We start from the raw sequence: 14,383 nt of genomic DNA, 5'->3' as shown, positions 1-14,383 counted from the left end.
TGAAACCCCATCTCTACTAAAAAAATACAAATGTTAGCTGGGCATGGTGGTGAGCACCTGTAATCCCAGCTACTTGGGAGGCTGAGGCAGGAGACTGTCTTGAACTGGGAGGCGGAGGTTGTAGTGAGCCGAGATCGCGCCACTGCACTCCAGCCTGGGCGATAGAGTGAGACTCAGTCTCAAAAAAAAAAAAAAAAAAAAAAAAAGTTTAAGTGATGCACATAAGGTGACCATTCATAAGTGACAAGGACAGAATTAGAACCCAGGTCCTGTCTCAGCCTCATTCACCTACCATATCATTATGCTGTGCAGTGGATGACATGGGAATTCAGTCAGGCCATGACTCAGTCCATCTTCACAACCAAGGCTACCTCACAGTGTTGGTTGGGGCAGGGGCGGCTTTTATTCCATCTTTAATTTGAAAAAGGGCCATTTCCTACCTTCTCAAAGGACTTGAGAAGGACTGGACAAAAGACCAGGCCAGTGGTCACAATGCCTGTCTGAGTCCATTTTGCATTGTTTTTTGTTTTTGTTTTTTTTTTTGAGATGGAGTCTTGCTGTTTCACCCAGGCCGGAGTGCAGTGGTGCTATCTCGGCTCACTGTAAGCTCCGCCTCCCGGATTCACGCCATTCTCCTGCCTCAGCCTCCCGAGTAGCTGGGACTACAGGCGCCCTCCACCACGCCCGGCTAATTTTTTGTATTTTTAGTAGAGACGGGGTTTCACCGGGTTAGCCAGGATTGTCTCGATCTCCTGACCTCGTGATCCACCCGCCTCGGCCTCCCAAAGTGCTGGGATTACAGGCGTGAGCCACCGCGCCCCACCCATTTTGCATTGTTATAAAGGAATATCTGAGGCTAGGTAATTTATAAAGAAAAATGGTTGGCTGGGCGCAGTGGCTCATGCCTGTAATCCCAGCACTTTGGGAGGTTGAGGTGGGTGGATCACTTGAGGCCAAGAGTTCGAGACCAGCCAGGCCAACATAGCAAAACGCTGTCTCTACTGAAAATACAAATTAGTTGGGTATGGTGGTGCATGTCTGTAATCTCAGCTATTCAGGAGGCTGAGGCAGGAGAATTGCTTGAATCTGGGAGGCAGAGGTTGCAGTGAGCCAAGATCGCACCACTGCACTCCAGCCTCGGCGACAGAGCCAGACTCTGTCTCAAAAAAAAAAAAAAAAAAAAAGAGAAAGAAAAGAAAGAAGAAAAAAGATTTATTTGGCTCATGATTCTTATGGTTGGAAAATCCAAGACTAGACATTTGTATCTGCTGAGGGCCTCAGGCTGCTTCCACTTACAGTGGAAGATGAAGGGGACTGGTGTGTGCAGGGAAGGGAGGGAGGTACCAGGTTCTTTTTTTTTTTTTTTTTTTTTGGAGATGGAGTATCACTTTGTCACCCAGGTTGGAGTGCAGTGGTGTGATCTTGGCTCACTGCAACCTCCATCTCCCTGGTTCAAGCGATTCTCCTGCCTCAGACTCCCGAGTAGCTGGGACTACAGGCACCCGCCACCACGCCTAGCTAATTTTTGTATTTTTAGTAGAGACAGGCTTTCACCATGTTGGCCAGGCTGGTCTCAAACTTCTGACCTCAGATGATCCACCCGCCTGGGCCTCTCAAAGTGCTGGGATTACAGATGTGAGCCACCATGCCCGGCCATCTTTTTAACAACCAGATCCGGGGGTGACTAGTAGAGCAAGAACTCACTCCCGAGGGAGGCATTCATCCATTCATGAGGAATCCAACCCCATGACCCAAACACCTCCCATGAAGCCCCACCTCCAACATTGGGGATCATATTTCAACATGAGGTTTCAGGAGACAAACATCCAGATGATAGCAATGCCTGGGGGAGCTTCCTCACTCTGTCCTCTGTCTGCCTTTCAGCTGTGAGAGGAACTGCAGGCCAGTTAATGCCAGCGAAGACATTCTGCTCAGGGTCACCATGGGGGAGGGCTCCCCAGTGGCTATGTTCAGCTGGTATTTGGACAACACCCCAACAGAGCAGGTGAGAACAGTGACAATCACTCAAGAATGGAAATCTCCCTTGCGCTTTCAGCACACCTGTGTCTCATGCCCAGTGCTGGGCTAGGGTTGGGTCAACTCTATTCAGAGCCTGTGGTGTGGGACTTGGGGTATTGGGCTGGGGAGAAAATCAGGGAATCAACAGCAGGGCAAATGGGCACAAGACAGCATAAGCTCTGGAGAAACTTTGCAGCAGGTGCTCTTGGCATCTCAGCAAAGTCCCGCTTGCCAGGCGGACAATCCTAACTCCAGCTTTCGTGGACTGGCCATTGGCCAACAACTGATGGATGGAGGGTCTAATTGCCCAGCTTCTCTGTCCCCAGGTAGGGTGATTTCAGTTGTGCAACTTACACTTCAGGGCTGTCCATGCGACCAGGCTGAGGCTGGATGCCTCCAGTAACTGTTTTTTGCCTCGTTTTGTTCTCTGCTGTTTCTCTCTCTCCACTGCTTTTCCCTGTGGATCCTCCTTCCATAAATAACCTGCACACAAGGCTGGATATGGTGGCTCATGCCCGTAATCCCAACACTTTGGGAGGCCGAGGCAGGAAGATCACCTGAGGTCAGGGGTTTGAGACCAGCCTGGCCAACATGGTGAAACCCCATCTCTACTAAAAATACAAAAACATTAGCGGGGTATGGTGATGCGTGCCTATAATTCTATCTACTTGGGAGGCTGAGGCAGGAGAATCACTTGAACCTGGGAGGCAGAGGTTGCAGTGCACAGAGATCATCCACTGCACTCTAGCTTGGGCAGCAGAGTGAGACTCCGTCTCAAAAATATTTTCTTTTTAATTCTTTTTTTTTCTTTTTTGAGACAGACCCTCACTCTGTCACCCAGGCTGGAGTACAGTGACACGATCTCAGCTCACTGCAACCTGCCTCCTGGATTCAAGCGATTCTCCTGCCTCAGCCTCCGAAGTAGCCAGGATTGCAGGCGCGTAACACCATGCCCAGCTGATTTTTTGTTTTGTTTTGTTTTTGTTTTTTTGAGACAGAGTCTCGCTGTTGCCCAGGCTGGAGTGCAGTGGCACGATCTCGGCTCACTCCTGGTTCCGCCCCCCGGGTTCACGCCATTCTGCTGTCTCAGCCTCCCAAGTAGCTCGGACTACAGGCGTCCGCCACCTCGCCCAGCTAATTTTTTGTATTTTTAGTAGAGACGGGGTTTCACCGTGTTAGCCAGGATGGTCTTGATCTCCTGACCTCATGATGCACCCGCCTTGGCCTCCCAAAGTGCTGTGATTACAGGCGTGAGCCACCATGCCCAGCCTGATTTTTGTAGTTTTAGTAGAGACAGAGTTTTACCATGTTGGCCAGGCTGGTCTCGAACTCCTGAGCTCAGGTGACCGCCCACCTTGGCCTCCCAAAGTGCTAGGATTAGAGGTGTGAGCCACTGTGCCTGGCTCAAAAATAAATAAATAAATGAATAAATAAATAAATAACCTGCACACAAATCCCCATCTCAGGCTCTGCTTCTAGGGAGCCCAACCTAAGACAAATACCGCACTGAGGCTGGAAAGTGTATGTTCCGGGTGACCTTCTTGGGGAGCTGGGGCTGCCTGTCCTCTGTTCATCAGTAATAAATCTGAAAGTCTGTCTAGCACCCAGAAGCCACTGTCCTGCTGTAGTCTAGTGGCCTGGCTGTAGCGTCAGGACCCCTGGGCCATCCTCTCTTTCAGGCCGACTCCCTCCCGGATGCCTGCAGACTCAGAGGATTTTGGCCAAGGTCCTTAACTCTCCTCCAGAGCAACACCTCCATGTTGCTGCTGAACAGCTCCTTTCTGCAGTCCTGGGGAGAGGTCATCCGAATCAGAGCCACAGGTGCAAAGCCTCCTTTTTATCTCCTCTCAGGGAACCCAGATAAACCCAGAAACACTCAGATATTGGGCGTCAGTTTATTTTTCTTTTAAATATTGAAATAGAGAGATGGGATCTCACTATGTTGCCCAGTCTGGTCCTGAACTCCTGGAGCCAAACGATCTTCCTGTCTCAGCCTCCTAAAGTGCTGGGATGGCAGGTGTGAGTCACCATGCCCAGCCAGGGCATCAGCTTAGTGCAGAGGCCACAGCGCAGGCTCTGGTGTAAATCACACCACTGCCACTTTCTACGTGGGAGACTCTAGGCAGAGGATTTCGCCTCTCTATGCCTCTGTTTCCTCACATGTAAACTGGGATAATGGAAATGCCTGCCTCAGAATGGTTATTTTGCAGGATGAATGAGATAACCCCAGTGTTACAAGCAGGTCATTCTGGGGTCGTGCAACCTGTATGTCCTGCCAGGATTGTTCAGGGCTTCTCGTTTAAAACAAGCCCTGTGTGAGAAACATAGATTCTCAAACACACAAACAATGGAGGTGATGATTCTTTTTAGGAAGGATTGCTTTGCTTCCATATTTCCCGAAGTGGCCCACAGACCATGCACATCAGGATAAACTAGGAATTAGTTAAACATGCACACTCTTGGGTCCACCCCAAACTTTCCGAATTGGGTATAGGCCAAAGAATGAGTTTTTATGGGTTAAAATTCTCTTTATGCCCAGCTCTTCCAGGCATGCGCTCTCTGAAAACCTAGGTGGCTACTCCAGGTGATGTGGGATGTGACTGCAGGTCCACTCGTGGCTCTTTACAGTGATCTCGGGGCCTGGGAAGAGTGTGGGCTTCGGGGTGGGCTCAGCCTGTTTCCGGATCCTGGTTCTGGTCTTTCCTGGCTCCGTGATCTTGAGCATTTCCCCAGCATACTCCCACCTCATGAGATCTCTGTGGGGAAGCTATTATCATCAGCCCCATCCTACAGATGACGAACTGACTCTCGAAAAGGTCAAGTTCTCAGCCTGGGTGCAGTGGCTCATGCCTGTAATCCCAGCACTTTGGGAGGCTGAGGTGGGAGGATCCCTTGAGGCCAGGAGTTTAAGACTAGCCCTGGCAACAGAACAAGACCCTGTCTCTACAAAAATTAGAAAATTAGCCAGCCATGATGGTGCACTCCTGTGGTTCTAGCTGACTCGAGAGGCTAAGGCAGTAGAATCACTTAAGCCTAGGAGTTCAAGGCTACAGTAAGCCGTGATTGCACCACTGGACTCTAGCCTAGGTGACAGAGCAAGACCCTATCTCTAAAAAGAAAAAAAATTAGGAAAACAAAATTGGAAAAGAAAAGGTGAAGTCCGAGGTCACTTGGTTAACAAATGGCAGAACTAAAATTCAAGCTCAGGTCTGTCTGATTATCTTCCCCTATCTCTGCCCAGTTTCTCAAAGTGATGCCCTGGGATCCCTTGCATCAGGGAGAGTTGTTTGGGGGTTTAATTGTTTAATTGTTAGATATGTACATTTCTGGGCTCTTCTCAGATCCAGAGACATCTGAGGTTCTGGGTTTGAAGTAGGGCCCAGGAATCTTTGTGTTTAACAAGCTCAGGGGGTGATCTAACAGCAGCATGGAGTTTGTGGGCCCCACGTGGCCCCCTGAACATGATCTGTCTTCACTCCCAGCACTGACCAGGCATGCCTATGGGGAGGACACCTATGTGATCAGCACTCTGCCTCCCCCTGAGGTGCCTGCCTGCACTATTGCCCCAGAGGAGGGCACCGTTCTGACAAGCTTTGCCATCTTCTGCAACGCCTCCACAGCCCTGGGACCCCTGGAGTTCTGCTTCTGTCTGGAATCAGGTACTGGCTGAGGACTCTGCTCTTCTCTCAGCTCCTGGGCTCATCTTCTTGCAGAACAGGGGCCTCTTCTCTCTGGGAGCTGCAAAAAATATGTTCTGTGTGTGAGAGAGGTTGGCAGGATGAGGGCTCCCCTAAACCTCAACCCCTAGCCCCGAGACACTGACTCAGCCATCACTCCACAGAGACGTGAGAAGAAGGTCTCATCAATAGCTCTTCCACAACTGGAAGCCAAAATCCATTGCCCTGGCATGGGGGACATTGATGGAGTAAAAAGAACAAGGATACCCAAAAGTATGACCATGTGGGGCCGCCACCAAGACACCATCCCCTCAACCCCTGCTCACCACACACACACACACACACACACACACACACTCACTTGTAGTAGCTGGGACTCCCAGAAGCCTGGAGCTATTCAGGAAGACAGAGATGGGTCTGGTTAACAGAATCTTCAACAATTTCATTGACGCTGCTTTGCAAGCGGCCCCAGGGAATGGGTGATATTGCAGGACGAGCTGAGCTGAAAGAACATTTTTGCAAAGGTGTACAGGTGACAAACATGGAAGACCCCATCCACGATGCAGAAAACCCTACACAATCTCCCTGCTGTCACCCTAACCACCCACACCCCAGGACAGCCACAGGGCATTAGCAGGAGAGATGAGGGAGCCACTCACATTGCATTTATTCTTCCATTTGGGGAGTGATGGGTCCTTGGAGGGCTCATCTGAGCCCTGATCTCCACCCAGGTGGAGGTGGAAGAGGTTGAGACCAAGAGGAGGAGGGCAGCCAGTGGTAGAGCAATGACTTGTGCCAGGCTGGAGCCGACCAAGGCTTGGTTTGGGTGGCTGTCACCTGCCTGGTGTGAGCAGGTCTGGGTGCCCTCCAGCCTCAGGAAGTGCCCGAGAGTCCCCAGGCCAGGCCAAAGGCGTCCAAGCCTCTCTGACCCCACGGGCTTTGGCTTCTTCTTCTTTTTTTTTTTTTTTTGTATTTGTTTTTGTTTTTGTTTTGTTTTTTTGAGACAGACTTTTGCCTTGTTGCCAAGGCTGGAGTGTGGTGGCACGATCTCAGCCCACTGCAACCTCCGCCTCCCGGGTTCAAGCGATTCTCTTGCCTCAGCTTCCCGAGTAGCTGAGATTACAGGTGCCCGCCACCACACCCGGCTAATTTTTGTATTTTTAGTAGAGATGGGGTTTCACTATGTTAGCCAGGCTAGTCTCAAACTCCTGACCTCCGGTGATCTGCCCACCTCGGCCTCCCAAAGTGCTGGGATTACAGATGTAAGCCACACGCCCAGGAGGGCTTTGGCATTCTGTGCTCTGAAAATGCTCTAATCAGATTGTAATTTTCCTCCAAAGTCAGGCACCAGGAGTGTTGCCAGGATGGTCCCCCAAATCCAGCATCAAACATCACAACGGCATAAACGCTACACCTTGATTAGGGAAAGTGCACATCAGCTATTGTAATACCCAAGGGAGTGTAGTTTTCACGAGTGCCCTGTCTAATAGATGTGGAAATGCACCGCTGTTAAAAGGGCTGTAAATGGGGCTGAGTCTGAAAGGAAAAAGTTCAAGCAAGGTAAGTGGAGGTTATTTCAAACTGCGTCCCGCCAGAGGGAAAGGCCAGGACAGCTGCTCTAATTCCAATAGGCTATTCCTCTTTAGTACCTCTCCCCCATCATCCAAGTGAGGACGGAGGCAGGAAAGTGTGGCTACATAAAAATGAGTCCCAGGCCAGGCATGGTGGCTCATGCCGGTAATCCCAGGACTTTGGGAGGCCAAGTTGGGTGGATCACCTGAGGTCAGGAGTTCGAGACATAATTTTTACTTTTTTTTGTAGAAACAAGGTCTTCCTAAGTTGCCCAGGCTGGTCTTGAACTCCTTGCCCCTGAGCTAATTTTTAAGTTGTCCCATTGTTGCTCCTCCTCCCCCTCCTCCTTCTTTTTCTTCCTCTTATAATTTGGTTTACCACCTTGACTTTTTTTAAAAAAAAAATGTAAATGGGATATTTTTCCTGCAATTTTTTATGGATTTTAGTAAAATTATTCCAAAGTTACAGCAACCTGCAGTTGCTTAGAGAAGACAGTGAATCAGCATATGTGATTGTGTCGTACTTGAAAGTGTGGAATCCCAAGAGCCTACCATGCCTTCAAGAGCTGTGGCTTTTGTGTCCCTGTCACCAGCCTCTACCTGAGTGGGTTGCAGTCTACCTGGGGCTTAGCGATGCCCCCTCATCGGTCAATTTCTGGTTTTGCCAGGTTCCTGCCTACACTGTGGGCCTGAACCTGTCCTCCCATCAGTGTATCTGCCACTTGGAAAGGAGAACAATGACTTTGTGCTGACGGTAGTTATTTCTGCCACCAATCGTGCAGGGGACACACAGCAGACCCAGGCCGTGGCTAAGGTGGGTGGTGGCAGTGGCCACTGTTTCTTTACTGAGAAAAATTCTCCACGCATATGAACCTCACCAAAAGGATGGCCGGATGGAAGATAGCCAGGGGCATAGCCAGATGAGTCACTGATTCATCCATTCCTTCCACAAATATTTACAGAGCATCTACCCTGGGCCACGTCCTGGGGGTATAGCCAGGGACACAACAGACATGGTCTCTACCTTTGTAGATGTTATGATTTAGTGGCCAGAATAGGGGGAGGGTCCTGGGAGCTGGTGGGTGAAAAGGGTTGGAGAATGACTCTGGCATGAGTAAGGCCAGCACCTTCAGAGGGCTCAGAGGAAGCAGAACCAAGATTAGCCAACAAGGACTCAAGGAAGGGCCTGGATAAGATCCCAAGAAGATTTCAAGCGTCAGAGGCCAGGTAGAGGTAGAAGAGGTTGAGACCAAGAGGAGGAGGGCAGCCAGTGGTAGAGCAATGACTTGCGCCAGGCTGGAGCCGACCAAGGCTTGGTTTGGGTGGCTGTCAGCTGCCTGGTGCGAGCAGGTCTGGGTGCCCTCCAGCCTCAGGAAGTGCCCGAGAGCCCACAGGCCAGGCCAAAGGCGTCCAAGCCTCTCTGACCGCACGTGAAGACCCCTGACTTCAGAGGCCAGGTTCTTCCTAGCAGGTTCTGAGCACATTTCTGATTTCCTAACAGGTGGCACTCAGAGACACATGTGTTGAGGATGTAGCATTCCAGGCTGCCGTGTCAGAGAAAATCCCCACAGCTCTGCAAGGCGAGGGTGGCCCCGAGCAGCTCCTCCAGCTGGCCAAGGCCGTGTCCTCCGTGCTGAACCAAGAGCACGAAAGCCAGGGCTCAGGACAGTCGCTGAGCATGGATGTCAGGCAGAAGGTGCCCGTGGGAAGCTGGGGGGCTCCTTTCATTCCCTTCCTCTGGGGCTTCAGGGTCTGTGTGCGGCTATTTGGGCTGTCGATCAAGGTTCAAGGATCAGGGGAGAAGCCTATGGTGTCTCCCAAGCGGCTGACACCACCTCCCTCTCTGGTCTTTTGGGTGAGTGACATAAAGTGAAGAAGATGCCTTCTTCCTTGGTAACCTGCTTTCTCGGCTGGCCCTCATGGAGGCACAGGCCTCTGGAATGGGGGGAGTTTAGAACCCATCACCCCTTCCCCTTCACGTTTCAGATGACAAGGCAGAGCCCCAGAGGAGAAAGGCAACTGTCCTCGGTCACATGGGTAGCAGTTTGGAGTTGGACCACAGATGGTGTCCCGGCTTTATCACTTACCATTTGCCTTGTCACGGGCCAGCGACAGAACCTCTCTAAGCCTCAGTTTCCCCATATAGAAAAGAGGAATAAGAATACTAGTCTCCTCATACAATTGTGGTAAGAGTTAAATAAGAATTACGATCACTGCAACTGAAAAACTAGATAAGATCGCCAACATTCAACCAGTTTTAATCTACGAAAATGGCCATTCCATGTGTTACAACCTAGTATGATAAACTATTGCAGAACATATGATTGTGTCCACTCCCAGCGTGTGCCACATGAGTTTGTGTTTGTGTGTGTGCATGCACACACACACACACCCCTCTGTGGGCACAGAGAAAAGAAGAAAGACTTCTCTTGGCTCCTTGAAAGGTTTGCAGGAAAGTACTGAGTGTGGTGCTGGAGGCCCGGTAGGTACTTAATACAGGAAGCAGGATCGTCATTGTGATCGCTTACAGAAAGAAACTAACATGTATTAAGCACCTGCTATGAGCTGCCAGGCCCTGAATTAGGGCTTCATGGATCTGTAATCCCCACTACAACCCTGGAAGGTAAATGGTGAGGCCTCCATCTATGTTACAGCTGAGGAAACAGAGGGTAAGAGAATCAGAGGTGCCTGCCTGGGTCCCTGTGTCTGGTAAGTGGTGAAGCCGGGGTTCACACCCAGGCTAGAGGTTCCCCATCCACCTCCAGCCCTCTTACCCCATCCCCTCTGCCACATACATACACATTAACTCTCACACATACTCACATACACACACTTTCACACACTCATGCTCACACACACACTCACACACACGTGCACTCACACATGCTCGCACACACACACTCACAAACACATTCACACACTCCCACTCACACACACCTACACACATGCTTACACACTTATACACACATACATACATGCTCACACAGTCACTCATATTGACACATGCTCACAGTCACACATGTACAGACACTGACAGATGCTCACAGTCACACACACTCACATATACACACATACACATGCACACACAAACTCACACACATACACTGACATGCTCTCACACATTCATACACATGCATACTCATACCCACACACATTTATGCTTTCACACATACACACACATACATACACACACACAGCTCTCATTCCTGGTCACATTCACTCTGAGAAGTACCAGTGGTAAGCTTCCCCTGGACATCCTGTGGTCCCAAAGCACACAGACCACACAGCCTAACCCAAGGTCTCCCCATGAAATGCCCGGGGCCTGGCACAAGACAGATGTCAAACTCTCACTGGGCAACTGAGAAGATGTTAACAAGGGCTCTGTTGAGACAGGTGTGTGCAGAGCTTAGGGAACAAACTAGACAACGTGGAGGACCCTAGGGGCCCGGCCTGCCATGAGCGGGATCCATGGGGCGGCTGCCCACAGAGGGACTCTCTGGTAGGAGCTGTGGCTTTTGAAGAACGAGGTGGCCAGCCCCCGGTGACCTGGCCGGGGGCATCGGGAGAATGACCCCTCCCAGCTCTCTCTCCTCCTGCCCTCTCGTCCCCTGCTGGGCTCCTGCTGGGTGAGTCCATTGGCTGGAGGGTCCAGAGCTGGTGACATCTCCACCCAGCGTAGGTGACAAAGGATGGGGTGAAGGCCTGCAGAAGCAGACGTTAGATTACCCATTATCTGAGTTTCCCTTCTGGAACATTCCACAAAGAGTCTCCTGCCACACTGACCTATTCTTTCCTCCACCCAAGACAGAGCCAGGATGGAGGCCTGGCTGCCCCTGGAGTGGATGGCAGATGCGCTCATACTTGGAAGCTTCAGGAAAGCCTGTCAGGCTGAGCCAGGTGTGAGCAACAGGCCACGGTGTCTCTGCCCTATCAAAAGTGGCTGCTGCTTAAATCTAAGTCATTATTAAAATTAAATAAAGTTACAAATGAAAGTTCTACTGGGCAGTGCTGAAACGATGTTCTTAGTTTTTCTCTGCTCCTACCAAAGCCCCCCACCAGCCGCTCGTTAGTGTTTTGTAGTGTAGAAAGCACTTGACCCTGAAGCCCGTGGCCTGGCCCAAGGCAGGAGTGGAGGGCTGGGTAAGGGGGTCCTTGTCCCCACTGCTGCAAAGGCACACAGGGACCCCAAGCCTCCGGTGAGACCTCCCATCCATGCCGGACCAACAGTCATCCAGTTTCTGAATTTCATGCCATTCTGGTCACAGGTGCCATGCTGAGACAAAATTTATTTTCAAATAGTGCCAAATTCTACAGATTCGATTTGAAGATTTGGAGAAAGCTGGAGACATCCTATACATGTTTGCTAGGGCTGCTGTTACAAATGACCACAAAGATCATGGCTTAACACAACACACATTTATTCACTTTATAGTTCTGGAGGCCAGAAGTTTAAAATGGGGTCCACTGGGCCAAAATTAAGGTGTCGGCAGAGCTGCAAACCTGGAGGCTCCAGGGGAGAAGCCATTCCTTGCCTTTTCCAGGTTCTAGAGGCCGCCTGCACTCCTTGACTCCTATCTTCAAAGCCAACCACGCAGCATCTCCAAAGCCCTCTCCTCTCCCTCTCTCTCTCCCCACCCTTACCTCATCCTCTTTCCCTCTCTTTCTCTTCCCCCTACCCCTGCCTCCATCACCCATCTCCTGTTCTGATTAACGTTCCTACCTCCCTCTTAGAAGGATCGTTTGATAACGTTGGTCCCACCTGTTCATCTGGGATAATCTCTCCATCTCAGAATCTTTAACTTAATTACTTCTCCAAAATGACTTAGTCAAAGTGCCTTTTGCCACATTCAGTAACATATTCACAGGTTTCAGGGATGTGAGTGTGGGCATCTTGAGGGGGCTGTTATCTGCCTAATCACACATCATACAAGGCAGACAGAGGTCTGCAGGGCTTTAGAAACCACCAGTGAGGCCAGGTGTGGTGGCTCACGCCTGTAATCCCTGCACTTTGGGAGGCTGAGGCAGGTGGATCACTTGAGGTCAGAAGTTCAAGACCAGCCTGGCCAACATGGCAAAACCCTGTCTCTACTAAAAACACAAAAAATTAGCTGGTGATGGTGGTGCACACTCGTAATCCCAGCTACTCAGGAGGCTGAGGCCCGAACCCAGGAGGTGGAGGTTGCAGTGAGTCGAGATCATGCCACTGTACTCCAGCCTGAGTGACAAAGCGAGACTCTGACTCAAAAAAAAAAAAAAAAAAAAAAAAGAAAGAAAAGAAAAAGAACCCCCTAATAAGCCTGGTCACTCCTGACCCTGACACTACTTCATGGAGCCACGGAATTACATTTCCTCTCCCTGTCTTTCTCCCCCATGCCAAGGTCAGAGAGCAAGTGCTGAGATCACTGACTGCAATCACCACCGGCTTGGAGGACGTGCAGAGGGTGCAGGAGCTGGCCGAGGTGCTGAGAGAGGTGACCTGCCGGAGTAAGGAACTCACACCCTCGGCCCAGGTGAGTAGCTCCCATCTACAGAGGCTACCATGGGACATGCTCCTTCACGGCAGGTGGGTGATCAGCATAGGTTGAAGGGGTCCCTTGGTCACAGGGCTATTTTGGGGCTGCCAAGACCTCTGCCATCTTCTTTCCAGGGGTCCTGCATGGGTGATTCATGGGAAGGTGCCCCTCCTGCAGCCCGTGTATCTCATGCTGGGTGAGAGGGCCTGTTTGCCCAGACTCTCACTCCTGCATCTGCTGGTGAGCAAGTTGAGGGAGTAACTGAATCTCATTAATATTTGGGTGGCCAAATGTGAGTCCAGACACTGCTACTGACTGCCCATGTTCTCAACTTCAGTGCATGCCAGCCTGACATCCGGCTGCCAGCTCCTGCCCTTCCTTATCCTTCTGGGGGTCTTCTCTGACCCTCAGAGCCTGCTCTACCTGCCCATATGACTGTGAATTCATGCAGTGTTCAGTGACTAATGGAGCTGGTGTATAAACACCCCAGCTACCTTACCCCTCTTGCTGGATAATCCCAAGCAGGAGTGAATCCCAGGTAATGGGCTTGATCACACTCCTGTACTGGCTTCCACCCTTCCCTGTCTCACACCCCCTACTCCCCACAAGTGTTTCTTGGGATCATGTCCAAATAAATGACTTGCTCTCAAATCCTTGCTCTGGGATCTTGCTTCTTGGAGAACTCAAATTAAAACACCGTGTTCCCAGGGTTCTGACAGCCAAGAGTTAAAAAAGAAGCCATGGGCCAGGCGCGGTGGTGACGCCTGTAATCCCAGCATTTTGGGAGGCAGAGGCAGGAGGATCGCTTGAGGCCGGGAGTTTGAGACCAGCCTGGGCAACATAGTGAGACCTCATCCCTTCAAAAACAAAACAAAGGCCAGGCACGGTGGCTCACGCCTGTAATCCCAGCACTTTGGGAGGCCGAGGCAGGTGGACTGCCTGAGGTCAGGAGTTTGAGACCAGCCTGGCCAACATGGTGAAACCCCATTTCTACTAAAAATACAAACATTAGCTGGGCGTGGTGGTGTGCGCCTGTAGTCCGAGCTACTCTGGAGGCTGAGGCAGGAAAATTGCTCCAACCCAGGAGGTGGAGGTTGCAGTGAGCTGAGATCGTGCCACTGCACTCCAGCCTGGGTGATAGAGAGAGACTCCATCTCAAAAAACAAACAAACAAAAACAAAGCAAAACAAAATTGGTTGGGCATCATGGTACACACCTGTAGTCCTAGCTACTTGGGAGGTTGAGGTGGGAGGATCAATTGAGCCCAGAAGCTCGAGGCTGCAGTGAGCCATGATTGTGCCACTACACTCCAGCATGGCAGACAGAGCAAACCCTTTGAAAAAAATAACAATAAAAAGAAGCCCTAAAAACAGGGAAAGTGGGCCAGCACAGTGGCTCACGCCTGTAATCCCAGCACTTCGGGAGCCTGAGGCAGTAGGATCACTTAATCCCTAGAGTTCAAGCCCAGTCTGTGAAACATAGGGAAACCACATCTTTACAAAAAAAAAAAAAAAAAAAAAAAAAGCCTAAATACTGGCTTATACCTGTAGTCCCAGCTACTCAGGAGGCTGAGGCATAAGGGACACTTGAGCCCAGGAGTTCG

The 14,383-nt window shown here is 50.7% G+C and overlaps 1 protein-coding gene across 1 annotated transcript; it reads left to right on the top strand.

Moving 5' to 3' along the window:
- The first annotated feature begins 1,824 nt into the window (after positions 1–1,824).
- On the top strand, positions 1,825–13,431 carry LOC129015184 (polycystin-1-like protein 2). The gene is made up of 7 exons (XM_063654129.1): positions 1,825–2,005; positions 3,699–3,840; positions 5,502–5,678; positions 7,936–8,081; positions 8,769–8,963; positions 12,646–12,777; positions 12,915–13,431. The coding sequence occupies exons 1-7, from the start codon at positions 1,943–1,945 to the stop codon at positions 12,978–12,980; spliced, it is 921 nt and encodes a 306-aa protein (XP_063510199.1). The 5' UTR covers positions 1,825–1,942; the 3' UTR covers positions 12,981–13,431.
- Positions 13,432–14,383: the final 952 nt, after the last annotated feature.

The sequence above is a fragment of the Pongo pygmaeus genome, chromosome 18 (assembly GCF_028885625.2).
Source record: "Pongo pygmaeus isolate AG05252 chromosome 18, NHGRI_mPonPyg2-v2.0_pri, whole genome shotgun sequence".
NCBI lineage: Eukaryota > Metazoa > Chordata > Mammalia > Primates > Hominidae > Pongo > Pongo pygmaeus.
The sequence above is the reverse complement of the archived record's forward strand: the minus strand, read 5'-3'. Positions and strand labels throughout refer to the sequence as shown.